The 27,875-nt window shown below is 23.1% G+C and overlaps 3 protein-coding genes across 12 annotated transcripts; 1 reads left to right on the plus strand and 2 right to left on the minus strand.

Moving 5' to 3' along the window:
* Nucleotides 1-291: 291 nt before the first annotated feature.
* Nucleotides 292-5,955, minus strand: LOC127287388 (smoothelin-like protein 2). Of its 3 annotated transcripts, XM_051314293.1 has the most exons (6): nucleotides 5,711-5,955; nucleotides 2,914-2,991; nucleotides 1,543-1,618; nucleotides 1,064-1,187; nucleotides 775-926; nucleotides 292-615 (listed from the first exon to the last, which is right to left on the minus strand). In XM_051314293.1, the coding sequence occupies exons 3-6, from the start codon at nucleotides 1,602-1,604 to the stop codon at nucleotides 492-494; spliced, it is 462 nt and encodes a 153-aa protein (XP_051170250.1). In that variant the 5' UTR covers nucleotides 1,605-1,618; nucleotides 2,914-2,991; nucleotides 5,711-5,955; the 3' UTR covers nucleotides 292-491. The 3 variants fall into 3 exon arrangements, with proteins under 3 accessions (XP_051170250.1, XP_051170252.1, XP_051170251.1); XM_051314295.1 differs by lacking the exon at nucleotides 2,914-2,991; XM_051314294.1 differs by lacking the exon at nucleotides 5,711-5,955 and having other exon boundaries at nucleotides 2,914-3,010.
* On the minus strand, nucleotides 5,855-14,879 carry LOC127287384 (uncharacterized). 3 transcript variants are annotated; one of them, XM_051314282.1, is made up of 4 exons: nucleotides 14,725-14,879; nucleotides 10,208-10,247; nucleotides 9,973-10,086; nucleotides 5,855-9,388 (listed from the first exon to the last, which is right to left on the minus strand). In XM_051314282.1, the coding sequence occupies exons 1-4, from the start codon at nucleotides 14,860-14,862 to the stop codon at nucleotides 5,991-5,993; spliced, it is 3,690 nt and encodes a 1,229-aa protein (XP_051170239.1). In that variant the 5' UTR covers nucleotides 14,863-14,879; the 3' UTR covers nucleotides 5,855-5,990. The 3 variants fall into 3 exon arrangements, with proteins under 3 accessions (XP_051170239.1, XP_051170241.1, XP_051170240.1); XM_051314284.1 differs by lacking the exon at nucleotides 14,725-14,879 and adding an exon at nucleotides 14,404-14,589; XM_051314283.1 differs by lacking the exon at nucleotides 14,725-14,879 and adding an exon at nucleotides 11,656-11,742.
* On the plus strand, nucleotides 9,418-27,797 carry LOC127287386 (dual oxidase maturation factor 1). 6 transcript variants are annotated; one of them, XM_051314288.1, is made up of 11 exons: nucleotides 9,419-9,908; nucleotides 10,836-10,993; nucleotides 11,690-11,765; nucleotides 12,950-13,030; nucleotides 19,587-19,759; nucleotides 22,354-22,411; nucleotides 22,518-22,652; nucleotides 22,977-23,193; nucleotides 24,582-24,793; nucleotides 26,753-26,948; nucleotides 27,502-27,797. In XM_051314288.1, the coding sequence occupies exons 5-11, from the start codon at nucleotides 19,595-19,597 to the stop codon at nucleotides 27,671-27,673; spliced, it is 1,155 nt and encodes a 384-aa protein (XP_051170245.1). In that variant the 5' UTR covers nucleotides 9,419-9,908; nucleotides 10,836-10,993; nucleotides 11,690-11,765; nucleotides 12,950-13,030; nucleotides 19,587-19,594; the 3' UTR covers nucleotides 27,674-27,797. The 6 variants fall into 6 exon arrangements, with proteins under 6 accessions (XP_051170247.1, XP_051170245.1, XP_051170244.1 ...); XM_051314287.1 differs by lacking the exon at nucleotides 11,690-11,765; XM_051314290.1 differs by lacking the exons at nucleotides 11,690-11,765; nucleotides 12,950-13,030 and having other exon boundaries at nucleotides 9,418-9,908.
* The last annotated feature ends 78 nt before the right edge of the window (nucleotides 27,798-27,875 follow it).

Below are 27,875 nucleotides of genomic sequence, written 5' to 3' on the forward strand. Positions count from 1 at the left end.
CAGTACTGAAACCAGTTTTATGTTTAAATTTTCTTTTTTTTTCATATAATAAAATTTTCTTTTATTTGTAATTAGAAAAAAAAAATCTTAAAATACATATTTAGAAATGAGCAATTGTGTGTGTGTGTGTATGTGTATTAAGAAAAATAAAAATGCGTTTTATTTAAGATAAAATTTTTTTTGTTAATTAGAAATGTTTTTTTTAGTTAACTAGTTTAATATTTCTAAATAATTTTTTTTTTTTCCTATAAATATAGAGAAAAATGTAGAATGGCAATAAAAGACTTATGGTCATTGTAAATATATAAACATATATGTATTATGTATATATTATATCTTTGCAGTACAATTTCACGCTAGAAATATAAAATATAAGCTTCGTTCGTATTTTTCTTGACGACGTACTGCGCTGAAGTCCAATAATAATAATAATAATAATAATAATAACAAAAACGAGTGCAATAATAATAAAAACAACGTGCGCCGATCGCCTAATCTTCGTTCTTGAAACGACGATAAATCGATTGGACGTAAGTAAAAACGCATTTCCAATCTGGACGACGCATCATCACCATGTCCTCAACGTCCAACAGTGGCGCGATTCCTGCGATTTCACTGTTTAAAAAAAAAAAAAAGAAAAGAAATACCAAATTAAAATTTTTAATATTTCCCCTTTTTTATTTTAGAAAAAAATTTTAACGATTTTAAAAATCAAATTTCTAATTGAAGGAATTTTTTTTTTTTTTTGCTTTTCGTATAAAATAATGAACCTACTCAGCTTTTTCGAAAGCCAATTGGAAATTTTTTCTCCGATTTTCAGGACGAAGACTGTGGTAATCAAAAGCTTGCGGCCTGAAATGATGAATGAGAGCACAGAATGCTAATCCATTGCTCCAGCTTGTCGAGAAATTGTCCAGCTGAACATTCTGTATTTACAAAAAAAAAAATCACTTTTTGATACTAACATTATTTTGTGTTTTTTTTCAGAATTGGAAAAAAATTGGAATGGAATACAATGGAAAATCCGATGGAAAATTTTTTGTTGAAAATACATCATTATTACCTCGTATTCTTTGGTTTTGGCACGGCACCACGCCAATAAACGTTCCTTTATCTGAGCTGCATTGTTTTGTACAACAGGATCCGTAAATTTAAATTGAAATTCCTTCCCCGGCGTTTTTGGAGTACTACATGATAAAAGGTATTTTTTTTATAAATATTTTAGAAATTAAATTAGAATTAAAAAATTTAAAAAATCGTCCACTAATTCAAATTAATATTACTAATTTTTTCACTACTTGTATCAATTTTTTTTTTTTTTTGTTTAAAAAACATTTTTTTTTGAATTTTAGTGAAAAAAAAAAAAATTTTAATAATTTAAATTACTGAACTGAGAAATTAGTTTTAATAGAATTTAAAAAGAAGAAATTCTATATTATAAACAATAAAAAATTCTAATCGAAAATTTCGTTAAAAATTAAATTTTTAAATAAAAAAATCCACTAAATGTGAAATTAATTATTATAACGATAAATATATTACCTTGGCGAAAGAGGTGCACTATTCTGTCTGTCTAATTGGCGAAATTTCGCAAAAGGTGACATGGGCTTCTTTGGTACTGAAAAATAATTGAATTTTTTTTGTAATTCATTTTAATGAAAATATTAATTTAGTTTATTGATGATGAAAAAAAAACTCTGGGTCCGCATGCACCAATTAGACACGCTCGATTAATTTCTTATCGTTAAACTAAAATGGTAGTTTTATTAAGCACTAAACTTTCATATGGCAAGGAATCGCGTTTAATAGTTACTTTAAAAAAAAAACGAAAATCTAATCTATCAAAATTAATATTAAAAAAGGTCTTGGCAAAACAAAACAAATGTGACAACAAATTAACATTTTTTTTTATTTAAATTCAATTTTTAAATTTATTTATTTTATTTTAAATGATTTTTCATATTTATTTGCGGTAAATAAAAAAATTGGAGAAAAATTCTGACTTCCTAAAATAATAAATGAAAAAAGGAGAAACTTTAAAAAAAAATTTAGATTTGTTTGGTTTTTTTCTTTTATATACACTTTTATGTCTGGTCTGTTGCGTGTGGTGCGTGTTTCGAAGATGGGTTTATTAATTTAAAATAGAAAAAAAAAGTTACACAATAAAGACATTTATTTAAAAATAAAAAGGAAATTTTTATCCAATTTTCTTTTCGGATGGGAATCATTTTTTTTTTCTTTTTTTTTTTTAATGAGTCATTCTGATTCAATCATCTCCCGAGCAGATGTAAAAGTAAATTTCGAAGTTAATGGAAGGACAAGATTGGTATTGCGTCCTTGGGAAAATGTAGACAATTTTCAAAATGGGAACTGCGTTTGTGTGAAATTACTTGTTGACCTGATTCACGCTATTTTTGACAATGACGAGATAAATTATTTGAAGCATTTCATTAAATGAAACAGAATCGAAATTTAATTTAATAAATTTAAAATTCTGAAAAACATTTTTTTTTCATCATTAATTAAATAATAAATTTCTATTTGAAATTTTTAATAAATATTTCAAAAAATAAAAAAAACGAATTTTTTATTAAAAAAAAATATATATTTAACTACAGAAATTTATTTTTAAATAAATTTTTTTTTTTAAAAAAGTGATTATTTTTAAAATTGCTATGAATGTAATTTTACATTAGATTATATTATTGTTGTCTGAATTTTAGTTTTTCATTATATTTGTGCACAGTTATTTCTTTGTTAGTCACTATTCATATTTTTAGAGGTCTAAATCGCTACATCTTAGTAATTTGAAATAAAGACTTTCACAAAAACTCAGTTAATATTGAGAATTAATAAATTAAAAAAGATTTCAATGCTGAAATTCAAATTGTGAATTTAAAATTAGATACATACTATAAGTATTATTCGAATTTTAATTCTGAATTCGCAGTCGCCTCCTTCAAAACCTTGAGCTTGTGACATTCTGACACCCTGTGTGTATATATAAATTCTTCAATGAGATTTTTATTTAAACTTTTTTAAATTCTACAGCATTGTTAATAAAATTTTTTTGTATTCGGTAAAAATAGGTTAAAAAAGCCCCTTTTTTCCAAATAAAGAGCAAATAAGCTTTTAAAAAATAGGAATAAATTTTTATGGAAAAAAAAGGAGTTAAACTGAAAGTGAAATATCTAAAAAAAAGAAAGGATTTTTTATTTAACAGAATTTCTATTAAAAATTTTCATGTAACTAATTTTTTTTAATTTCAGAATTATTAGTTAATGAGAATTTTTTTACAAACCCGAATTTTTATCTATAACAGAATTTCTTTTTAATAGGCCTCGGATTATACGACTTTTTTGACTATTTTCGACTTTTTTTTACATTTTTTAAAAAAAAATTTAAATAAAATATATATTTTTTTTAATATAAAATGCAGATCTTCTTCATATTTTCTTTATTTCAATTATTTAACAAATTTTTAACTGAAATTCTTTATGAAATTAATTATATTTAATAATTTTAATGAAATTCATCACAAATTCAATTATATCAAATTATTTTTTAATTAAAATTTTTATGAAATTTAACAATTGTTTATAATTTTAAAAAAATATCAAATAAAATTAGCAAAAAATTTTAATTCAAAATCATAAATCAATTCAAAATCTTTTAAAATTTAATTATTTTCAAAATTTTCAATTCAAAATCAACTAAAATTAAATTATTACCCAAAATATAAAATTTAAAATAAAAAAAATTCAATTATTTTCAAAATCTTTTAAAATTCAAATATTATCCAAATTTTCAATTTAAAATCAAATAAAATTAAATTATTACCCAAAATTTCAATTCAAAATCAATTAAAATTGAATTATTATCTAAAGTTTCAATTATAATTCAATTATTTTCAAAAATTTGAATTTAAAAGCATATAAAATTTAATTATTATCAAAATTTTCAATCAAAAATCCACTAAAATTAAATTATTAACCAAAATTTTAATTATAATTAAATTATTTTCAAAAATTTGACTTTAAAAGTTTCTAAAATTATCCATTGAAAATTTTTTAAAAATTTAACAATTTTAATTATAAGTCTAAAGAAATTAAATTATTTTACCAAAAATTTTTAATTCAAAATCATAAATCAATTCAAAATCTTTTAAAATTTAATTATTTTCAAAATTTTCAATTCAAAATCAACTAAAATTCAATTATTACCCAAAATTTAAATTAAAAATAAAAAAAAAATTCAATTATTTTCAAAATTTTCAATTCAAAATCTTTTAAAATTCAAATATTTTCCAAATTTTCAATTTAAAATCAAATAAAATTAAATTATTACCCAAAATTTCAATTCAAAATTAATTAAAATTGAATTATTATCTAAAATTTCAATTATAATTCAATTATTTTCAAAAATTTGATTTTAAAAGCTTCTAAAATTTAATTATTATCAAAATTTTCAATAAAAAATCAACTAAAATTAAATTATTATCCAAAATTTTAATTATAATTCAATTATTTTCAAAAAATTTGACTTTAAAAGCTTCTAAAATTGTCCATCGAAAATTTTTTAAAAATTTAACAATTTTAATTATAAATCTAAAGAAATTAAATTATTTTACCAAAAATTTTTAATTCAAAATCATAAATCAATTCAAAATCAAATAAAATACAATTATTACCCAAAATTTAAATTCAAATTCAATTAAAATTCAATTATTATCCAAAATTTAAATTCAAAATTAATTATTATTAAAATTTTCAATCAGAAATCAACTAAAATTGAATTATCCAAAATTTTAATTATAAATCAATTATTTTTAAAAATTTGAATTTAAAAGCTTCTAACATTTTCCATTGAAATATTTTTTTGAAATTTAACAATTTCAATTATAACTCTAAGGAAATTAAATTATTTTAATAATATTCTTTTTGAAAATTCAACTATCTGAAACTATTTTCAATAAAAAATAGTTTTCAAATTATTGTATTTTTGTCCGCAATTTCTAATAAATTTTTTTAAGTGAAATCATCAAAAAAATTTTAATTAAAAATCACTTCAAGTTCAATTAATTTCAAAAATCTCAATTGTAAATCTTTGAATATTTAATTACATTTAAAAAATGTTATCTAAAATTATTTGATAAATTATTTTTAGTTTCTGTAAAATTTAATTATTGTCTGAAAATTAACAAAATCTTTTAAAATTCAATTATTTCTTAAAATTTCAACTTTAACCATTTTCAAAAGTATTATTTTAAAAAAAAAATTTGATTTAAAAATTTGTAAAATATTTTTGTTAAAATAAAAAAATTCGACTTTTTTTTTTTAATATAAATCGACTTTTTTTTGTGCCTTTAAGTCGATCCGAGGCCTGTTTTAATTTTATTAGAATTTCTTTTTTGGGTAAAATTTTTATAAAAGAACATTTTTATTTAACTGAATTTCTAGGCATAATTTTTTGTACAATTAGATTTTCTATTGTAGAGATATTTGGTTAAATGAAAATTTCTCATTAATTTTTGAGGGGGAAAAAAAAGGGATATATTTCTAAAGGATATATAGGTTCTCAAAAATGCCATTAGTAAAATATCCTTAAAAGCCCTGTTAATAATTAATTTTATTTTTTCTTTGTTTTAGTTTCTAATAGGAAAGAATAATAATTATTCCCAAAGAAATGAGATTTGAAAAAAAAAACTCACTGATTTATTGGATTGTGCCTTGAGTTTACATAACGTCCATCCATGGCTTTGGAAACACACATCAGACACGACATAAAAAATAGGCTTTCGGCTATCACAGCATCTAAAACTCAGCGCGGACTCAATTTTTTTTGTTCGCTGTAGTTTTGTTTTTTTTTTTTTTGTTTTTTTTTCGTTAATTTTTTAGAGGCACTAATTTAGTTTTTTAAAGAAAAATTGTTACAATTTTTTGATGAGAGCGAATAATTAATGAATCGCACACATACACACACGCACGCATTTAATAACGATTGTCAGTACAAGTTGTTTCTTTAAATAATGAATCAAACGCCTTTTCAACATCGGTGCTTTCATCAAAAATTTTATCATCATAAATATGTGGCATCGTGTGACTTCTCATTAGGGCGTTTGAATTTTTTCTCATTGTTTTCTTTTTTTCTTTTTTCCCTTCATTTGAAGTAATATTACCATGAAAATATCTTTGTATTTTTTCTTCCATTTTTTTAATATTATCAGATGATGATGAGGCTTCATATTGTTTTGTCAATTTCAATGATGATGGTGATTTTGGTTTTGGTGGTTTTAGTATTGAAATTGATTGTTGTGGTACTTGAAGTGTATTTTTTGATAATGCAAGCTGATGCCATGATTCAGATTTTGTTAGAACAATATTTCTCGATGGTTTATTTGCACATGACATAAGATATTCGTCACTTGAATCTATTGGACTGACGCTACTTAAAATTGGTGAGCGTTCATTTTTGAATTTTGGTTGTATTACTTTTGATGGATTGACAATATTTATTTTTGGTGGATTTAAATCAGTTCGTGGTACATTAAGAGGTCTAAAATGCCTTTTCACCGGTGGCTGATTAATTTCTTCGAACATTGTTATTTTCTCCTGTGTTCGTCTAGTATCAGTATCGGAATTATGACGTAGCGTTGCTTTATTGCCATAGAGAAATGAAGGATTTTCAATTTGATAATTATTTTCATAAATTTTTGAATTTCGATAAATATCTTGTGATTTTTGAATTTCTTGAGGACTTTTGTTCTCTTTTATTCTTTGACTTAAATTTTGTTGAAGTTGATTGTGTCTTTGAATTTCGTCAATATTTGTCGGGGGGATTTTTTTGGATTCAGGTAATGAGGCAACGGTTGCTATTGCTGAGGCATATCTTGTTACAACACCATTGGGACTAATATCCTGATTTTGTATATGTTGAGAATTTGGAAATTCATTTTTGTCGAGGGAATTTCTTCGAATTGAAATTGATGGGACGTAGGTTGGATTTTCTTCGTAGTCATAATAGGAACTTTTTGATCTAATTTGATCGGATTTATAATTTCTAAGAAGGACATTATTGTAATTAGAACGCTCTGGAACTGGTGGACCAGTTTGTTCATAAGGCCGTGAAATTTCTAATAGTCCAATATAGGGAGGAATTCGTGAATTTTCTTTTGTTATTTTTGAAGAATTTGTATTATCAAGTTCTGTTGCTAAAGGTTTAAAATCTTCAAATTTATTTTTTATTTCACAATTTGCGAATGAATTTTGATAGTCAAAATTTTTATTAATATTACAAAGCTCTGATGTTTGTACCGAGGCATTGTTGGATTTTTTTCTTGTTTCTAAATTTAAAAATCTATTTTTATCCTGATAATTATCGACACCAGTTTGAACACCAATTGAACTGTGATCGGATTCATTGGAAAATTTAGCACATTTTTGTTTGTCATTGATTTTTTCAAAATTTTTTGAATTTCGTGTCTTTTGTTCTGAATGATGATCATAACGATATCCAATATTTGCTATCGATGAATTAACATTTACAGGATAAATTTCATATTGTTTTGGATAATAGTTTTGTGATTCATTATTTTGTTGCATTTTCAAAAGTTTTTGTTTTGATTTTTGAAATGGTCCATTCTCATGTGTGACAAATGGTAATTTTTTTATTGATTCTTTAGTAATAATTTTGATATCGTCATTGATAAATTTTGATCGTGTTTGATTTAAATGATTTGATCCTTTTGGTGCAAATTGTTTACAAAATGTTTGATAATTAATATGACCATTTTCATTATTAATATCGTCGTGAAAAATATTTGTTTTTATTAATTTTGTTCTTGGTGGTGGTGGTGGTGTTTTTGAATTTTGTTCTTGATCAAATATTTTGACTTTAGCTTGTAAATTATTTTTATGATTATATCCAGGTTTTAGAAATGCAGGTGGATCGATTTTGGAAATTTTTTCAATTTTTTGAAATGGCGAAGTTGGCGCATGTGTAAAGCCATTGGATTTTTTTGTTGGACCATATGATAATTTAAGGGAAAATTCATTATTATCAATTGATTTTCTTTTGTTATCAATTTTTTCATCTATTTCATGATTATTTTGTTTATCAAAAGCAGTTTTTATATTTGAAAAGCGATTTGTCCAATTTTTATCGGCTATTGAATTTTGACGATGATTAAAATTTTTGAAAGGAACTGATGTCATTGGTGATACGTTATCATTATTTTTATTGATAAGTGCAAGAAATTTACGATCGTTCTCGGTTTTTGGTTGAAATGAAGGAATAACATTTCCACCATTTGAAAGTATTTTGTCACTAATATCAATGGGTTTTCTCAATCCATTTTGATCTGATTGAATTTTTAAATAATTTGGAATATCTATTGTATTGGCTCTTTTTAATCGGGATTTTTTGGCGAGAAATTTATTATATTTAGGCGCACTTGGTTGTTGATAAAATGGAATTGTAATATTATCACTGTAACTATCATCGTTCTCAAGAATTCTATCGAAATTATCCTCCTTTGGCTCTCTGTTTTTATTTTGTAAACTCTGCTGTTGATTAATAGCGTCCTTCATATATTTTTCATGTACTTGATTGAATTGTTTTTCTAAATTATTTTTATCTTCATTGTCAATAATTTTACTTGAAATTTCTATTACTTTCTTATTGGTTGGGAATTTTTCTTCAATTTCCAATTTTTCATTTTTAATTAGATTTTTAAAATCAAATTCACCTTGTGGATTTCGTTCATCGAACCATTTTCTAGCTTGTGCAAGTTCCTCACTTGAGACGCCAATTGTATGTCTTTCGGAACGATTTCTTCGCGATATAAGAGATTTTTCTTCTTTATTTTCTGGCTTAATTGCGTCCTCGGGAATTTTTAATTTAGCGAGAAGATTTGAAATAAGACGCAAAAGATGAAGTTTATTGGTGGGATCAAGAGTGGAATTGTATTTGGTGAGTACGCCAATGTCGACGCGTTTCAAGGTGTCCTGGAGACGAGCCAGAGCAGTTTGTATATCCGATAAAAGAAGATCCTCGAGAAATTTGAGATCCAATTTTAAATTATTTGTTGTTTCATTTTGATCGATGAAATTATTGAGGCCCAATGCCCAATTACGAAGATCTTCCTCGGAGTCAACACCTGATGAATCCTCGATTGGTAATTGATCCTCGCTACTTTGACTGGAGAGTTCCAATGCTGATCGTAGACGTTCGACAAGTACTGGCAGTAAATTACACTCACCGGAATGAATTTGTTGATGTTGTTGATCGTTCATCCCTGATGTTAAGTTCGTTGGGGGCTTCGCTAAATTTGTGTCGACGTTGCCAACATTCTTTTCCGGTTCGTCGCTCTTTGACGTCGTTGTGCACTCTGAAAAGACCACGGGAAAGAATTTCTTTACTAGTACGCGAACGTTGCTGGATTGCATTCTTTAACGAGTTAAATTTCTTCTTCACGAAAGTAAAGTTCATGGCTTTTTTTTTTTTTTTTTTCTCGTAACTAAAAGTTGAAAATTTACTTTTATTTTTAGTTATAAATCAAGAAAGGGAGGTTTTAAAAAAAAAATTTTCTTTTGAAAAATTGTATTCAAAAATAAACTTTTCGTACATAAAGGATTATATTATAAAAATAGGAGGACGATATTTTCTTCTGAGAGTTTTGTTACGCGAGTCGGTAACCCGGTTTTATTTAAAACCGGGGATTCTCTTGAGATTTATTTTAAGTTACTCGTCTTATGTGACGTTCTACCAAAGCCGACGAGACCTGACGGCGCAACTATATATTGTTGTTTATTTTTGGCATTTGCGTTCAATTTGCTTAAAAACTGTTGATTTTCTTAATGGAATTCAATAAAGAAAATTTTGAATAAAATTAATTAAATTCGGTTTTGGTAAATATTTTTTCTTTTTTTTTTTAAAAAAAAAAGTAATTTTTTAAGATAAATGTTATTAAACCTGATTTTGGTGTTTCGTATCCATCGAATGAAGATTCCTTTTTGTCGTCCACAATGCTTCTTGGTCTTGAACATTCAGAGTCACTATTTTCTTTGCTTTCTGTAGATTGAACGTCTGAAAATAAATTACGTTTAGAGTTTTTTTTTTTTTTTTTTTTTTTTTTTTCATTAAAAATATTAAAATTTTTAAATTTTCTAACTTCTCTTTTTTTTAAATAATAAATAAAATTCTTTACCTTGTGACTCTGACATTTTCCTTTTGATGTACAGGGACACCTATAAAATTCATATAATAATTTAGAATATAAAATTGCAAATTAAAATTAATTATATATTAATTATATTGAGATTTAAATTAAAGACTTGAAGTCATGAAAATTGCAAATTTTTAATACAAATTGCGATTTTAATCTCAAGCTAATTAATAAATTTTTTAGACCAATTTTATCAAAATTTGTCTAATTCATAAGAATCTTTAATTATTTTTTTTTTAAATATTATAATTTTAATAAAAAAAAAAAAAAAAAATTGTCGGGGAAGTATTTTCTCTCTTTGTGAATGGAAATTTGTGATCAAGCGATTGAAAATTGCTATTTATATTCTTTCATTCAAAAACGTGAGATTGTATTTTGATAACTGCTCATCACTTTTAATTTTATAATTTTTTGGCAAGCCAAATATATCCGAAAATTTCGAAGAGATTTTATTTTCCCAGAATGAATTTCAAAATTTTTGAATAAAAATTTCAATTCCATTCAGTTATTAGTAAATTTTATTGAGAAAAGTAATATAATTTAATTCAAAGGGGGGCGGTAATAATGATTAATTTATTTGAAAATTTTGACATGCTCTTTTTTTTTATAGGAATGAGTCACGGTCAAAAACCAAAGTTGACGGCGGTTACTTTTGATAGACTTTGTGTCAGTGGCAAGATTTTGGCAGACCTTCCGCGTGTTCTATTTAGTCTTATGCAGAAGAACGAGGCAAATTTGGATGAGTAACGAGAACAGAACATAAACCAGGTGTGTGTGGTAATTAGTATATATTAACAAGTTTTTTATTCCAATTTTTTTTTTCTTTTTGATAATTATTTAATTTATTCAAATAATCCAAAAAATGAACTAATTTATTAATTATTTTTTCAATAATTATTCTATATAAATAAAATTAGGTATATGACATTCAGATACAATAAAATATCAGGTGCAATAAAATATCTCATTAGAATTTCTAATTGAATTGTAAATTTGACAAACTTTTTTTAGAGGTCAAATGCCTTTTACATTTGAGCCTTGGTCAATGAACTCCTTCGTTGGAAGAATAAAGAAATAAATTTAAACCCACGTAACGCTTCTCATAAAGTAAAAAAACAAAAAAAAAAAAAAAAAGAAAATGGACAAAAAAAATAAGCCACGGAAATTTCCCTTCTCTCTTAATACGTCATTCGAGTCTGAACTATTTTTATCATAGCTTTTGGTTCCGGATTTGTTTCTTTATTAATTTTTTTTTTTTCTATCATGAATAAAATCGTTTTTTGGCCATTTAATCAGGAAAAAAATTTATTTATTTTAAATAATAAAAAAAAGAGAGAATAGAAAGAGAACGATGAAAGTGAAATGATTATTAAATAAAATAATTTAATGAAAATATGATTAATGATTGAGATAAATAGTATCGTACACACCCTAGGGAGATTTAATTGTGAGAATGTCATGTAGGTGGATGAGAGAAATTGGAAAGCAGGTCAAGCCAAGACGAAATTGCACTTTGGACGAAGAGGAAGCAAGTATTGTGGTCAGTGCATACGAAATTGAGTTGTACATATACTATTTATATTATAGTGGCTTCTGCAACTATTTTCGTCCAATTCTTTAGATAATTTTCAAACGCATTTTGGATATAATCTCACATAAATGTGCGCATTTCAAAAATTTCAAAAAAAAAAAAAAATTTTCTTTCCTCTTTTATTTACGGGAATTATATAAATATATAATCACGATGATTACAAATTCTCTTGTATCTTTTGATTGAAAATCATAAAAAAAAAAATTCCCTTTTAATAATAAAAATGAATTTAAACTTATCATGCGAGGAGGCGCGAATTTATTTTCATCCATAAATGAAATAAAAAAAATAAAGACACCTCGAACCAAGTTTCTAAATGTGTATTTTTGGCTTCGTCAAAAATGAGTAAATACATTCATTTTCAAGGCGTTAAAAAAAAAAAAAAACCAAAATGATAACTTTCTGCTCAAGTTCATCTATGTTTTTTTTTTTATTCACATTTCTTTCTTCGTCGTTCCTCTCGTGTTTAAATGATTCACATATTTTTCAAAATTAGATTTCTTGTATTACATTTTCTTTATTTTTATAATGTCAAAACAAATTAACAAATATTTTTTTTTATTAGCTATTTAAATATTTTTTTCAAATTTAAATGAAATTAATTAGTATGAAAGTGAGCGCGACAGTAAAAGTTTATACAAGATATAAATGTGAACCAAAAAGGTCAAGCAAAAGTCGAGAGTGAGAAAACTTGAATTTAAACTTAGAATATTTGTGACGATATAAATTAAAGGGGATAATAAAAAATTAAATTTTTTATATTCAAATTCTACATTTGTCGACCTTGAAAATAGGGTGGTATGTTCTCTAAGATTTATTTATATATTCTAGATTAGAAAGCACATCAAAGCAATTATTTTTTTTTTTTTTTTATTCAACCATTACTCGGGAAAAATATTTCCTAATTAAAATCAATTACTTGCATATATAAAAACATTTTTTAATAATTGTTTTTATTGTCCTACTTAATTATTTTAAAAAAATTTATGTTGAAACTCTTTTTTATATTTTTAATATTAATACAAATGTAATAAAAAATAGCAATGACGATAAATATTAATAATCGTTTTTGTTTTTTTTTTTTTAGAAAATAATTAATTGAATGCTTTTTTTGACTATTTTTATTTTTTTAGTTCATGCCGAAATAACAACGCGAAGGACAGAAAGGAGGGGAAAATGTAGCCATTTCTCGGACACGTGGAATTAAGTGATCAGTGAGTTTTTATTTTCTTTTTTTTATTTAATCCCTTTGTGATAATTTCTGAAAATTGGAAAAAATCTAATCTAATTAACAACTTTTAATTCGAGTAAATTAAAGTTTTTGATTTGAGGTTTAATTTATAAAATATTATCCAAATAAAGATAAATAAACGTGTTTAAAAAAAAAAAAAAATAATTATATTATAATTTATTATTGTAAAATAATAAATTATAATTATTATTTTTATAATTATAATTTATTATTGTACAATAATAAATTTTAATTATAGTTACGATAATTAGGTAATAATAATGAAAAATTATTGATAGTAAATGAAAATTTTCCTTGACGATTGTTTATTTTTGGTAAAAACATAAAGTTAATTTTGATGAGTAAATCTGTTTTTCACAAATCTGAGACTATTCCGTGAAATACAAAAATGAGTGAACGCGCGTGTTCGCACGTGCAAGAGAGCGAATAGAAGACGAATATATATACATATATAAATGTTGTGTACTATATAGAAAGCCAGGAGGAAGAATTATTTCAAGCAAAGTAAATATTTATTCACTTTTCATCGTGTCTTAATAAAAACCGATTTGGCCCATGCGTCGTTTAAAAGATTTACGTGAAAATCGCATTATCGTCATTCCTCTAATTTGCTCCAGAATCCGCACCCACATAAAAATGTATCATCCTCAAAAAAAATTAATTTTGATTTTCTTTTTATATTACAATAGATTTTAAATTAAAATAAAAGAAAAAAATTATTTTTTTTATAAATCTATAGAATATTTTTGTTAAAAAAATTAAAGGGGCAAAAAAAAAATTCGATTTCAATTATTTAGAAAAAAAAAAATTCTTTCTGTATTACAAAAATTGATAATTAAATTCTAGTAAAGAAAATATATTTTTAATTCGCCAAATTGTTAGGTTGTTCAAATAATAGAAAGAAATTGTTTTTTTTTTACTTTTCCAAAAAATTTGCTCTCTATTATTAATATTTATAATAATTTTTTTTCAAACAAATCAACTTCTTGATGAAATAATTCTTTTTCTATAAATAAATGTTTATACTTTTTTTTATTATTGTTATTATTAATATATATTGTTGTATATAATTTATTAATAATGCGAATTTATATCAAAAAATAATTTTAATTAATATGAATTAAAAAAAAAAAAAAACCGTTGAAAATTTTTTGATAGTTAAAGAATATATCACATTTTTCTATTTTTCATTAAAAAAAAAAAAAATAAAAATCTATTTTTCAAAATAAAAAAAAAAAAAATTAAAAAAATTGATAAATACTAGAAAATATTTTAACACCTAATCATCGATGTTTGCCGAGTATTTTTAAACTTAGGCGGAAATAACCCACAAACCTTTTATGGTTCGACGAATTTTCACTTTTGAATTTTCAAAAAATTCTCCAGTTATTCTTTCACTCACTTTGTAGCACTAATCAACTTTTTTTTTTTTTTTTTTTTTTTATTGGCAATCCGGAAGTAAAAAAAATTAATTCGAAAATAAAAAAAAGAAATTTAAACTTCACTCTACACTTTAGTTTTTTTTTTTTTGAATAGATTTAAAAAAAAGGGAATTGGAGTATATTTGGGGAGGGGGGGGGGGATTTTTTTTTTTTTTTCGTCTTTTCTTTTGAAAGAAAAAAAAATGTGCAAATTCATGCAAAAATTTTGTTTTACCTTGAAGAGGGATGGTAGGCAGTGGCGGTAGTTTAGGTGGCCAATGTGCTTAGGCGACTGCGCAACAAGATTTTCTCGGTTAGAATAATTCTCGTGATGGTGCGCCGCTTGCTGCTTGCTATAGTTGAAGTATGGCATCACTCGTACCAAAATTAGAATTCTCAAAATAGCAAAAAGTTATTGCTGTTACCTCAAAAAGAGCCCCCTTCCTCTTTTCATATATACACACCTTAATTTCCCCCTAAATGTGCCAGTAATACTTCAAAAGAAACCCGCTTAAAAAAAAAAACCCCCATAGAAAAAAAAAAAATTTTTTTTTTAAATTTCGAATAGCCGTTGTCAGATTAAATTATAATTTTATGTTCGACCCCCCTCCCCCCAAGGGTTGAAATTTTAATTTGACTAAATTTAAAAAAAATTACACTAAAAATTTAATTTACGAAAGTAATAAAATAATTTTTTTTTTTATATTAAAATAATAAAATTATATTTAATATTTAGAAAATTGAATGTTTTTCTCACGTAAAAATTTTTAGAAAGAGAGAGAGAGAGAGATGCTGCAACTTGACTGCTTGAAACTATTATAATAATAAAACTCTTAAGGAATAGGTTTTATAATCTGACTTCCTGCTTTCTTAACTATGGACAAGTGTTACATTTCGTCTTCTGTGTGCACTTAATCGTGAATTATTTCTTACAAATGGAAAATGGATCTTTAAGCCCACATGCTTACACACCAGTTCGCGTAAATGACTGGAAATGTCATTAATTTCTTTTTTTTTTTTCTTTTACTATCAATAATAATACACAGTCTAAAAACGATTTACTTCCTCAACTGTAATTTTCATTTTTTTTTTTTTGCTTAATATACTATAATTTTTCATTTATATCAATTTAGTTATTTTCATAATTATTATTATTTTTATAATATTATAAAAAAATTTATTTCATTTATTTATTAATTAAAATTAATAATAAATAAATTATAAATAGATTATAAATATATAATAATAAATAATAATATAATTACTAATTATTATCATTTTTATTTATTTATTATTATTATTATTAAATATAGTTTTAATTTATTTTCTCAATTTTATTTAATTTTTTTTGTTTTAGTTTTTTTTTTAAACGAGGAAGTAAATTCAAATTTATAAAGAAAGGGAAAAAAAAATTTCATTAAGTGAATTTGTCTATTTTAAATAAGGTCATTGGCTCAATGAAGCATATAATTTTCTCTGTTAATTAAAAATTGATCAATTTGTTATTGTTTTTTTTTTTTATTTAATACTATTGTTTCCTATTTATAGAGAGAGAAAGAGAGAGAGACAGAAAGAGAAAAGGAACTTGTGAATTGAATTGTCTAGTCGTGGAGTTTCATGATCCTTGGAATAATCATCGTTCATTAACGTGATTTAACTCTTCGTTATGTGTTGTTTGCCCCCTCCTCCTCTTATTCACCACTTGTTAAGGCCCATTGCCCCCCACTGTATAGAAGAACTCTACACCTTCCAACAACAGAGGCCACTTTCAACTGGAAACCTGTTAACCTACTTGAGCTCAGTCTTTGAGCTACTTTTGTGCCTGATCCTGGTAGCTCTCGTATTCGTGTTTCGGTGATTGTCAGGTGCACGTGTGCAATTTAAACGACGTGCACATTTTCAAAAAAAAAAAAAGAAAGAAAAGTGGACGTCACAAATGATTATTAATTTAAAACGTGAAATAAGTCAATTAACATCCACAACGAGATGATAAATTTTGGGAATTTTATTAAATTACCAAAGGATTTAAGTAATGTCATTTTTATTGTTGAATTAACGCTTTTTTTCTGTAATAAATAATTATAGTCAAAATAATTTTTTTAATTTTTAAAAAAAATTTGTATATTTGAAATAATTTTTTACTTTATTAGATATTCTTTTATTTATTATTTAAATAATTTTCTTCAAATTTATATCATAGTAATTTAGTTTCATTGGCAAAAAAGTAATTTAAATATTTCTTAATTATTATCGTTAGATAATTTTGAAAAATTTACAACTCCAAATCGCAGGGAATTATTGGAATATTCAAAAAAATATTCTATATCATTGTGGAATCAAAATCCACTTAATTTGGAGTTTGATGGCCAATTTTTCCCCACAAGGACCTATAAATTAAATATATCGCAAACTATATTAATAATTTATTTAAATTTTATTAATAGAATTTAATTTTTTAATTCCACTAGGAATATTTCATTTATATTAGAAATACATTTCATAAGCAATATTTTCATATTAATAATATTTAATTAAATTTTTCTTTTGTCGAAATAATAAATTTTTACTTAATTAATATTTTCATTTGACAATAAAATTATATTTATCATTTACATTAGTAAAATTATATATAATTAATAAATTAAAAATTTATTCCACTTAATTTTTTTATTTTCGCCAAAATAATTGTTTTTTTCGGCCATAGAGAAAATTAAAAAATTTGGCTCAATAAAAGTTTGAAAAAATGGAATTTTTATTAAAAATAAAAATTGTATTTAATTAAAATTTTGTTAAATGAAAATTTGGTAAAATGGAAATTTTTTCTTAATGAAAAATTTAAGTAGAATTTTTTTTTTTAAATAAAAATTTAGCTGTATATGAAAATTTTGTTAAATAAAAATTTACTTGACCGATGACACGTACACGGATACGGTCCCCGTGCGAGTGACCTTTCCTTCGACTTTTACCTGATGGCGTTTGTGAAGTAAAAAGGGGAACTCCCCAATGTATATATATATATATACTTTATCGAGATAGTGAAGATCGAATATTTGTATGTTGGTGTGCAATTTACAATATTCATGTTTCACAGACCATTTCAGTTCGTCGAGGATGTAACATGAATAAATTATTTATCACAAGTCCTGTTTGTGCGAATGATGATTTTTCATTATTGTGAATCATGCCAGTCGACGTGTTTTTCTCAGACAAAAAACAAAACAAAAAATGTTCAACTATTGTCAAGTGCTTGTGAATTTTTCAGTGCACAAATAATTGCAGCAAATATTTAACTTTCATTTTGAAAAAAAAAAAACAAATGTTTAAGGGAGAAGAAAAAAGAATTTTTTAATATTAATATTTATAAACTTAATAATTCATAATATCAAATAATAATAATAATATATAAAAGTGAACGATTTTTTTTTTTTTTGATTTTGAATTTCGCAAAATTTACAAAGTATTTAAAATATTTAAAAAAAAAAAAAGGTGAAAAAAATATTTGACTTGAAAGTTTTTCGACTAAAAAGTGCGTGCTTCTGAATAAGTATAACTGGAGCTAAAAAAAAAAAAAAAAAAAAAAAAAAAAAAAAAACTGTCAGAACAACTTCATTGTTGTCTTTTTTTTGAAAGGCCAGTTCACATTCTCCTAGAAATCAAGGGCATTTTGTCAAGGACTCAATTTTACGAGTCGAGGGAAAAAACAAATTAATGAGGAGGGGATTCTGGGAATGGTGTTGTTCATGCATTTTTATTAGGAAGGCAAGGTTGCAAATTTTTAATGATTAATTAAGTCATAATCACTCAAAAAGATTCCCTAATTATCTCTCTAAACAAGAATTAGTTAACATTTTTTTTTTTTTTTCACTTATTTTTTAATTGCAACTCTTTTATTTTCTTTCAGTAGCTCATTATTGTTTTATAAAAATAATATAATATAAATAAAAAAAAAACTGAAATAATAATAATAATAATAATAATAATAATAATAATAATAATAGTACTCGTAATAATAAATAGATAAATTACACATTTGGTAAAAAAATAATAAATTTTTTTGTAAATTAACAAAATTCTATAGACTTTTAATTATTTAATCAAAAATTAATTTTTTTTTTTATTTTTTAGTAATATTTCTTCTGCAAACACAGACGGATATATCTATAAAAAAATTTTGATCGTTTAATAACATTGATTAGATCACATTTGATAAAAGAGATTATATCATAATATGCGCATAGTATTAGCATTATAATATCGTAATTTATTATTATACAGTAAAACCTAGGTTATTAGGAATTCTCGGGGATATGGTGAAGGTTAAAACCAAAACGACACAGGGTCTTTAGAGTTTATTAAATACAAGAAAAAAAATTAAAAAATTTTTTTTTTACAATTATCAATAAAAATCATTATTATTCATTATTTATAAATAAGGAATTCATCATTATATTTTGAAATTTTTTTTTTTTTTTTGTTTTTTTAGAACAAAAAATGGCACAAGTAAGCGTAGAATATTTTCTAGAAAAAAAGAAATTTCGACATTTTTTAAAGACATCTTCCGGTTCTGGTCCATTGCCTCGAGGCTGTGCGTTAGATATGTTGAAAGATTTTTCGTACTCTTCGTATAAAATTTCATCATTCTAATGATGTTACAGAGAATAATTTTCACTAATTAATGTTCTTCCATTTTTTTTTTTTAAATATTCTACATAAATATATTTTATTGGATTATATAATTCTTATACTTATAGAAAAATACTGTTACAATTATAATAAGGTCCAGAGAAAAAATTGGATTACATTATTATAAAAAATGAATGAACTAAAAAAAAATTCAGTTTTCTAGAAAAATTTGATGAAAAAAAAAATTTAATAATTGAACAATTAAGAAAAATAATTTATTTCAATAATAAATTATTTATTTAAATAATTGATTTTGATGAAAATAAATTGTATAATAAAATTGAGTACTCTAAATATAAAGGACATTGTCCTGACATAATGGTGAATAATTATTTTGTAAATGGGAAGATAAAGAGGATTGATATATTTATGTTGTATTTATTTATAATGTGTATAATTTTTTTTTTTGTCTAGATTGAAAAATGAAGGGATGGTTCGGAGCGTTTCGTAATGATGGAGGACCAACATTGTACAGTTACACTAATCGTACACCCGTCACTGGCGATGTGCGACTCATCACAATCTTCGTGATATTCTGCACGATATTCACTGCGTTCCTCATTATTTTCCCTGGTATTCGTAAAGAGGTGAGTCACGAACTTCCATTAACTATATATGTATGTATATATATACGACCTTCTGATTATCCACGCTCTCTTGTCTCTTTGACACTCGAGGATTTATTCTTCTTCTATATGAATCCTCGTTACAATCTTTTTTTTTTTATTATTTTATTATATTATTTTTGATATAAATTTTTTTTTATAGTAATTATTTTATTGGATCCTAAATATAATATTTTTCTAACAAATTTTTAAATTTTCAATTATTGTAATTAATAGGATTATTTAATATTTTGAAATTTCAATTTTATTTCATTTGTTGAAATTTTTTTTTTCGATTTCAATACATCACTAGAGATTATATTTTATATTGCAATGATTCACTGAAACGAAATTCATTTTATTTATCTCTTTGTTTTCTTTCATCAATTATTTGACAAATATTATTCAATCTTTATTACGCGAGAATAATTATATTACGATTTACTCGAGTCGAATGCAAAAAAAAAAAACATGTTTTATAATATTAATATTTAAAAATAGAATTTTATTTTATACATAGAAAAAATATTCAGTATAATTCGCAATCAATATAACAGGCCTCGGATTATACGACTTTTTCGACTTTTTTTTTAAAAATACGACTTTTTTCGAAGTATTTTAATAAAATGCGACTATTTCGATTTTTTTTTTACATTTTTTAAAAAAAAATTTTAAATAAAATATATTTTTTTAGTATAAAATGCAGATCTTCTTCATATTTTCTTTTTTTCAATTATTTAACAAATTTTTAACTAAAATTCTTCATTAAATTAATTATATTTAATAATTTTGATGAAATTCATCACAAATTCAATTATTTCAAATTATTTTTCAATTAAAATTTTTATGAAATTTAACAATTGTTTATAATTTTTAAAAAAAATATCAAAAAAAAATTACCAAAAATTTTTAATTCAAAATCATAAATCAATTCAAAATTAAATAAAATTCAATTATTTTCAAAATCAACTAAAATTCAATTATTACCCAAAATTTTAATTCAAAATTAAAGAAAATACAATTATTTTTAAAATTTTCAATTCAAAATCAATTAAAATTCAATAATTATCCAAAATTACAATTCAAAATTAATTATTATTAAAATTTTCAATCAAAAATCAACTACAATTGAATTACTATCCAAAATTTCAATTATAATTCAATTATTTTCAAAAATTTGAATTTAAAAGCTTCTAAAATTTATTTATTATCAAAATTTTGAATCAAAAATCAACTAAAATTTAATTATTACCCAAAATTTCAATTCAAAATCAATTAAAATTCAATAATTACCCAAAATTTTAATTCAAAATTAAAGAAAATACAGTTATTTTCAAAATTTTCAATTCAAAATCTTTTAAAATTCAATTATTATCCAATTTTCAATTTAAAATCAATAAAAATTCAATTATTACCTAAAATTTAAATTCAAAATCAATTAAAATTCAATAATTATTCAAAATTTAAATTCAAAATTAATTATTATCAAAATTTTCAATCAAAAATCAACTAAAATTAAATTATTATCCAAAATTTCATTTATAATTCAATTATTTTCAAAAATTTGAATTTAAAAGCTTCTAAAATTTAATTATTATCAAAATTTTCAATCAAAAATCAACTAAAATTTAATTATTACCCAAAATTTCAATTCAAAATCAATTAAAATTCAATAATTATCCAAAATTTCAATTCAAAATTAATTTTTATCAAAATTTTCAATCAGAAATCAATTAAAATTAAATTATTATCTAAAATTTCAATTATTTTCAAAAATTTGAATTAAAAAGCTTTTAAAATTTAATTATTTCTAAAATTTTCCATCGAAAATTTTTAGAAATTTAACAATTTCAATTATAACTCTAAGGAAATTAAATAATTTTTAACTATTTTTATATTCTCTGAAAATTTAACGATCTGAAACCATTTTTCAAATTATTATATTTTCGTTCGCAATTTCTAATAAATTTTTTTAGTGAAATCATAAAAAAAAATTTTAATTAAAAAATCACTTGAAGTACAATTAATTTTTAAAATCTTAATTTTGTAAATCTTTGACAATTCAATTAACATATTTAAAAAAAAATGTTATCTGAAATTATTTGAAAAAATTATTTTTAGTTTCTGTAAAATTTAATTATTGTGCTGAAAATTAACAAAATCCTTTAAAATTCAATTATTTCTAAAAATTTCAACTTTAACTATTCCAAAAGTAAAAAAAAAAAATTTTTGATTTAAAAATCTGTAAAATATTTTTGTTAAAATAAAAAAAATCCAGTTTTTTGAATATAATTCGACTTTTTTTTGTGCCTTTAAGTCGATCCGAGGTCTGAATATATTTTAATAAAAAAAATTTACATACAAAATATTAGTTTTTCTAATTATTAATTAAAATAAATTTATTTAGAATAAAATTTTTTATAAATTTACAATTATTATTACTGGATAAAAAAAAACACAAATGAGAAGAAAAATTAACATGACAAATAATTGAGAAATGAAAAAAAAGAAAAAAAAATGTTTTTGTTCCTGTATTTAAATAATATAAGATGAGAATTTTTAATGATATTTTACAGAAATTATCAACATTTCTGACAGTCACGTTGAGCCTCTTTGTGGGGACCTCGATTCAAGGTTCGTAGAAATAGAAATTATTTCTATGTTGTATTTATACGGGATGATGTATATATATATATATAAAGTAAATGACCATGATTGCGTAAATGATTTAACATTACAGTTGCACAATATGGCTCGTCGTGGCATACGACCTCAGCCACTATTATCGGCTCCTTCAGCGCCTTCACGAAACAAAGGATGACCGCAGAAATCGGCGGGTACATTGGTCTGATGCACATCAACATCACTTACAGGCGTAAGGAATATTCACACTCTACTAATGACGGATTCACATTACAACACCGCGACAATTACACTATTAATATATTCTCCTTTACTTGAGGTCAATCCTTTTTATTAAATTTATTATCGTCAATTTTCATCATTTATTACTTATCTTTATTAACCAATATATAATATCCTTCACTATTTATTTCGTTATTGTAATATTTTTTTTTGTTCCTAAAAAAATAGACATTTTTTCATAATATAAAATTTAGAACTATTTTTATTTTAATAATTTAATCATTTTTGTATTTTAACATTTTTTAATAATCATTTTTTTTTTTTTTTGAGATAGATATACCGACGAACATGGATGTTGCTGACGTTGAATATAATGAAAGATTCTTATGGAGAACACCATACGAGATGAGAAATATGTTTAAAGAAGCACTTGCTCGTGGTGCTCCATTTCCTATTGTTTCACTCGTTGAATATTTTAGTTTTTATCAAGAGGGATTCTCATGGGGTACCAAATATCGAGAGGCTGGATATTATGCTACAATAATGCTTTGGTAAGTTATTTTTTTTTTAATACGAATTTTGAAACTAAGGATATTTTTTCAGCATAAAAATTCTATATGTATTTAAAAAATAATCTTTTGAAACAAAATTCGGTGGATCAAAAAAAAAAAAAAAAAATATTGTTCTTTGTAAAAAAAATTATGTAATGTACCATTTAAATTCCAATTTCAAAAATTTTAAACGCAAAAGCATTTTAAAAAAATGGAGAAATTTGAGTACCACCTTAAATGGAAAGTCATACCTCATAAAATACACATTGTTTATGACTTTCTGTCACATTATTAACAAAAATTATTCTAGTGAAACTTTTGAGTGAAACTCGCGATAAACACACACGTGTTCATTAAGAACAGAAAAAAAAAAATAACAATTAAAAAAAAAAAAAAAAATTCATAATTATCTATTGCGCACTGTAATTATTGACAATTTTCGATAAAGCGCATATTTATTGTGTAATAATCTCCTTCTCTCGAAATACAAAAGTAGTTTTTTTTTTTTTTTTGAACAGACGGTTATACTTTCTCAGAAAATAATATTGTTGTATATTTACAATTTCTCTGCTATATTTTACGAATTATGTATTTATATATTATTCTACAATGAATAATATAATTACCTTTACGCTTCGTTTAAAATTAATTATTGCAAATTCTGAATTACGTGTGTTCTTATAATTATACAGAAGCAATTGATTTTATCATACAACAGGATTTACAACAACGTGAACAAAAAAAAAGGAAAAAAAAAAAGAAAAAATTGTTTAACAGTGAGACATATGAGCGTCATTTATTATAAATCACTGAACAATGTGATCATAAAATTGATTATCATATCATGTGTGTAACAGTAACAGGTGTCGCGATCGTGCATTACATTCTAAATAAACGTTAATCAATTATTAATTCATCCGCGAAAATTGATATTTTTCTACAAATTATAATTTAATAATAACTATTAAATAATAATAATAATTATTAAATAAGTATAATAACTATTAAAGAATAATTATAATATTATAATTATTATTATTATATATTATATTATTATTATATTATATTATATTATTATTATATATTATATTTATTATTAAATAATAATAATAATTATTAAATGGTTTAAAATTGTTTTTTATTCGAAATTTTTTTTTTAGAATTAAATCCTTTTTTTTTAGTTTTTGATAAAAAAAAAAATTTCCTTTTTATAAAAATACTTTAAGAAATAAAATAGTAATTGGTTATAAAAATATTATAATTGAAAAAAGGAACATTAAGATTTAATAAATGTGAAATAACAATAAAAAAAAAACGAGCAATAAATATAAACAAAGAATAATGTAATTGTGTAATGTAAATTAATATTTTTATTTCTATCTTTCAAGGACGGGTTTTGCATCGTGGATGTTGATGAACCTTTTATTGATCGTGGTACCCCGTTACGGTGCATACAGCATGATTTTCACCGGCGGTTGTTTGCTCTTTACAAATCTCATTTATTGGAAATTATTGCCATCCGAGCCATTGGTAGCACATGTCGATGGATCATTTCTTATATTTAATTTCGGTTGGAATTATTGGCTCGTTCTTATTGCTGGTGAGTTTCCCTTTTTTTTTTTTTTTTGTATTATAATTTATTTTCAAATTTTTCCAAAATTAATTAAAATATTGAATTCAATATTATTATTATTATTATTATTATTATTATTATTATTATTAACAAATTAAATTACAAAAGTAAAATTTTTATAAAAAATAATTTCAAGAAAAAATAATTAATAAAATAGATGAAAAAATACAATTACCCCAAAAAAAAAATAAATTAATTTTTGGTATATTACGCGAATAAAAATTAAATTCACATTGAATAAAATTATTCAAGGACGAATTTAATGGTGCAGATATCCGGGGGCAATTGCAAAGTAGAGAGGGAGAGATCCCTTTCTCTTAATCTTTTGATAGCGAGGCAATGTAAAATATGTAATCTATATTTATACGAAAATTATTGCTCCACTCGTGTAAGATATTTGATATGGTTTGTTAATAAATGAGAGTTAATTCAAAAAAAAAAATTTTAATATAAATTAATTTTCAAAAGAATTTACATATTTAATTTTTTGTCTGCACTGCGTTTATTTTTTTTTTTTTATGCAAAAAAAATAATTTACTAAATTAAATATTTGATTTTTTCTTAAAAATATATTTAAATGTTATAATATATATAGAAAAATATTTAAAAATAGTAAAAAAAAAAAGAAGTTAGAATTAAATACTATTTTATTAATATTCATATTTTTATGCTTTTTTTCAATAATCATAAATAGTATTTATTTATTTTTTTATTTAAAAAGAAAAGTTAGAATTAAATAATATTTTATTAATATTCATATTTTTTATGCTTTTTTTCAATAATCATAAATAGTATTTGTAAAAATAATGACCTAGTGAAATTATAGACAGTAGAAATAAAAATCTGTTTTAATGCGGGTTTGACATAAGTGGAGCATATAGATATATATATATTTTTTTTTTTTTCAAAAGTATTATACATTTACAAACGTTTCATATATACATTCATTTTTAAAGATTTTTATAGACTGTAACACGTAATATTATCTATGTAATTGTGTCAGAATTTCTATTTCACATTTCATTCATTGAAAAAAAAAAAGTCAAAACTATTTATTACAACATCCAAATTATAAATATATAAATTCATAAAATATTTTCACATATATTTCTTTAGAGGAAGATAAAAAGAGAATTGTGTATAAATAATTCGATTCTTCCATTTGATAATAGTTACTTTATATTGTATTCAAATAAAAATATTCAAAAGTTTGAAAATTCTTACAAAGATCAAAGAAATTAGATAATGTTCAATTTAAACGCGAAACTTATATATATTTATATTCTTCGGCCTAATGTAGATTTATATATATAGATAAATACTTTCCATTGTTTAGTAGAATATAATAAAATAATAATTTTTAAATATATTTAATATTAAAATTTTTTTAATTTTTAATATGTCTTGAAAAATATTTTTTTTTTTATTAAAAAAAAAATTTGTAAATGGAGTGAAAATTGGAAAATATTAAAAAGTAATGAATTTTTTTTTGATTTAAATGAAAAGTCATTGTTGAAAGAGATTTCCCTTTTGATTTAAAGTACCGGTCAATATGTACAGAAGCTGAGAAGTCGTTTTTAATATGGGAAAGACTTTCACAATTTCACTGTTCATCCATGTCTTTCTTGTTACTCAGAATCAAGTTTCACATTCTCTTTCAATGATACTATTTTTCTTCTGTGGCATCAATTTTGACGTAATAATTCTTTTTTCTTCTCATTTCAAATTATTTAATTTTTTTTTTCCAAAAATTTTTTTCTATTCTCTCTATTAAGTTCTTTTTATTATACAATAATTTATACATTTAGAGAACATAAATTATTAATTTTATTATTTATTTTTGGGTCTTTTAAAAAGTTGTAAACTAAAAATAGAAGAAGTGATAAATTTTTTTCTTTTGAGAATATAACTGTTTTTTTTTTTTAGGTATAACGTGTCTTTTCTCTGGAATTGTACTTACCGCCATTGACTTTATATTTCCAAATCAGTTTTCAACGATACTTGAAGTTGATTATGATACTCCTTATAATAGACACGTTAATATAGAAGAGAGTTTTGACACTAGAAGTATTAGAAGAAAATTGCCTAGAATAGAAGATTCCTTTGGCGATCGTTTTCTCAGGTGAGAATATTTTTTCTATTTAAAATATTTATTTATTTTTCAATATTTCAAATTTGTTATTTAATCAGGTTTCTTTTTATGCAAACTATTATTTTTCTTTTTAATTAAATAATTTTCATTTAATAAAATTATTGTTAATTTATTCAAAAAATTGCAAAATAGATATAAAATTACAAATTTAATTTACTTTATTCCATTTTGAAACTCGAGTATGGTATCAGGCAACAATGAGAATAGTCGTGAAAAATTTTATATATATGGTTATGCGGTTATATGACCCGTTGTGGTTTTACAGCTCTTTTGTAAACCGCAATAGTCAATATTTTAATTCTTTGTGACACATTATTTTTAAAAGAATACTTTTTCTCCTTCTTTCTTTGCATTTTTTTTCAATTTATTCTTTTTGATTATTTTATTTATTTTCTGCATTCTTTTTTTTTTATTTATTTATCAGCCTAATTGAATCTAAAGCATTCGAAAAAAAATATAATTATTGAAAATTAGAAAAAAAAAATTTGAATTTTAATATCGTTTCGATAACCTTTTTTTCTAGTCAATTATCGACAAAATTGAATCATGAAAAACGAGAAGACACCGAAGGCGTAATAAATCGTGGCTATGTATCACATGAATCTTCCGATATCACTGAAGAGCCAGCGAAAAATAATAATTGGTCTTATTCAATTCCCTCTGCTCAAAGGCGACTTGTTAGTACAAGTTATTGAAGAAGAAGAAGAAAAAAGAAATTGTTCTTTATTTATCCAATTTAAATCTGTAAAAAAAAACCCAATTTCAAATGTAAATAGAAAAAAATAAAACACTTGCCATAGTATAATTATTATTATACAATTAGGTGTTTTTTTTTTGTTTGTCTTTTTTTTAAAGAAAAAAAGATTTTATGAAAAAACGACCCAATTTTCCTTATTA

Source organism: Leptopilina boulardi, unplaced genomic scaffold, assembly GCF_019393585.1.
Source record: "Leptopilina boulardi isolate dan_hultmark-lab unplaced genomic scaffold, ZJU_Lbou_2.1 LbouV2_368, whole genome shotgun sequence".
In the NCBI taxonomy this organism is placed as follows: domain Eukaryota; kingdom Metazoa; phylum Arthropoda; class Insecta; order Hymenoptera; family Figitidae; genus Leptopilina; species Leptopilina boulardi.

Coding starts and splice junctions, on each gene's coding strand:
- LOC127287388 (XM_051314295.1), bottom strand. CDS start 1,604: ATGTCACCTTTTGCGAAATTTCGCCAATTAGACAGACAGAATAGTGCA. Junction 927..1,063: donor CCAAAACCAAAGAATACGAG/GTAATAATGATG, acceptor TTGTAAATACAG/AATGTTCAGCTGGACAATTT. Junction 616..774: donor TTGGCTTTCGAAAAAGCTGA/GTAGGTTCATTA, acceptor TTTTTTAAACAG/TGAAATCGCAGGAATCGCGC.
- LOC127287384 (XM_051314282.1), bottom strand. CDS start 14,862: ATGCCATACTTCAACTATAGCAAGCAGCAAGCGGCGCACCATCACGAG. Junction 10,248..14,724: donor GCCTACCATCCCTCTTCAAG/GTAAAACAAAAT, acceptor TGAATTTTATAG/GTGTCCCTGTACATCAAAAG. Junction 9,389..9,972: donor ATACGAAACACCAAAATCAG/GTTTAATAACAT, acceptor TGGTCTTTTCAG/AGTGCACAACGACGTCAAAG.
- LOC127287386 (XM_051314290.1), top strand. CDS start 19,595: ATGAAGGGATGGTTCGGAGCGTTTCGTAATGATGGAGGACCAACATTG. Junction 19,760..22,353: donor TCCCTGGTATTCGTAAAGAG/GTGAGTCACGAA, acceptor GATATTTTACAG/AAATTATCAACATTTCTGAC. Junction 26,949..27,501: donor TTTGGCGATCGTTTTCTCAG/GTGAGAATATTT, acceptor CTTTTTTTCTAG/TCAATTATCGACAAAATTGA.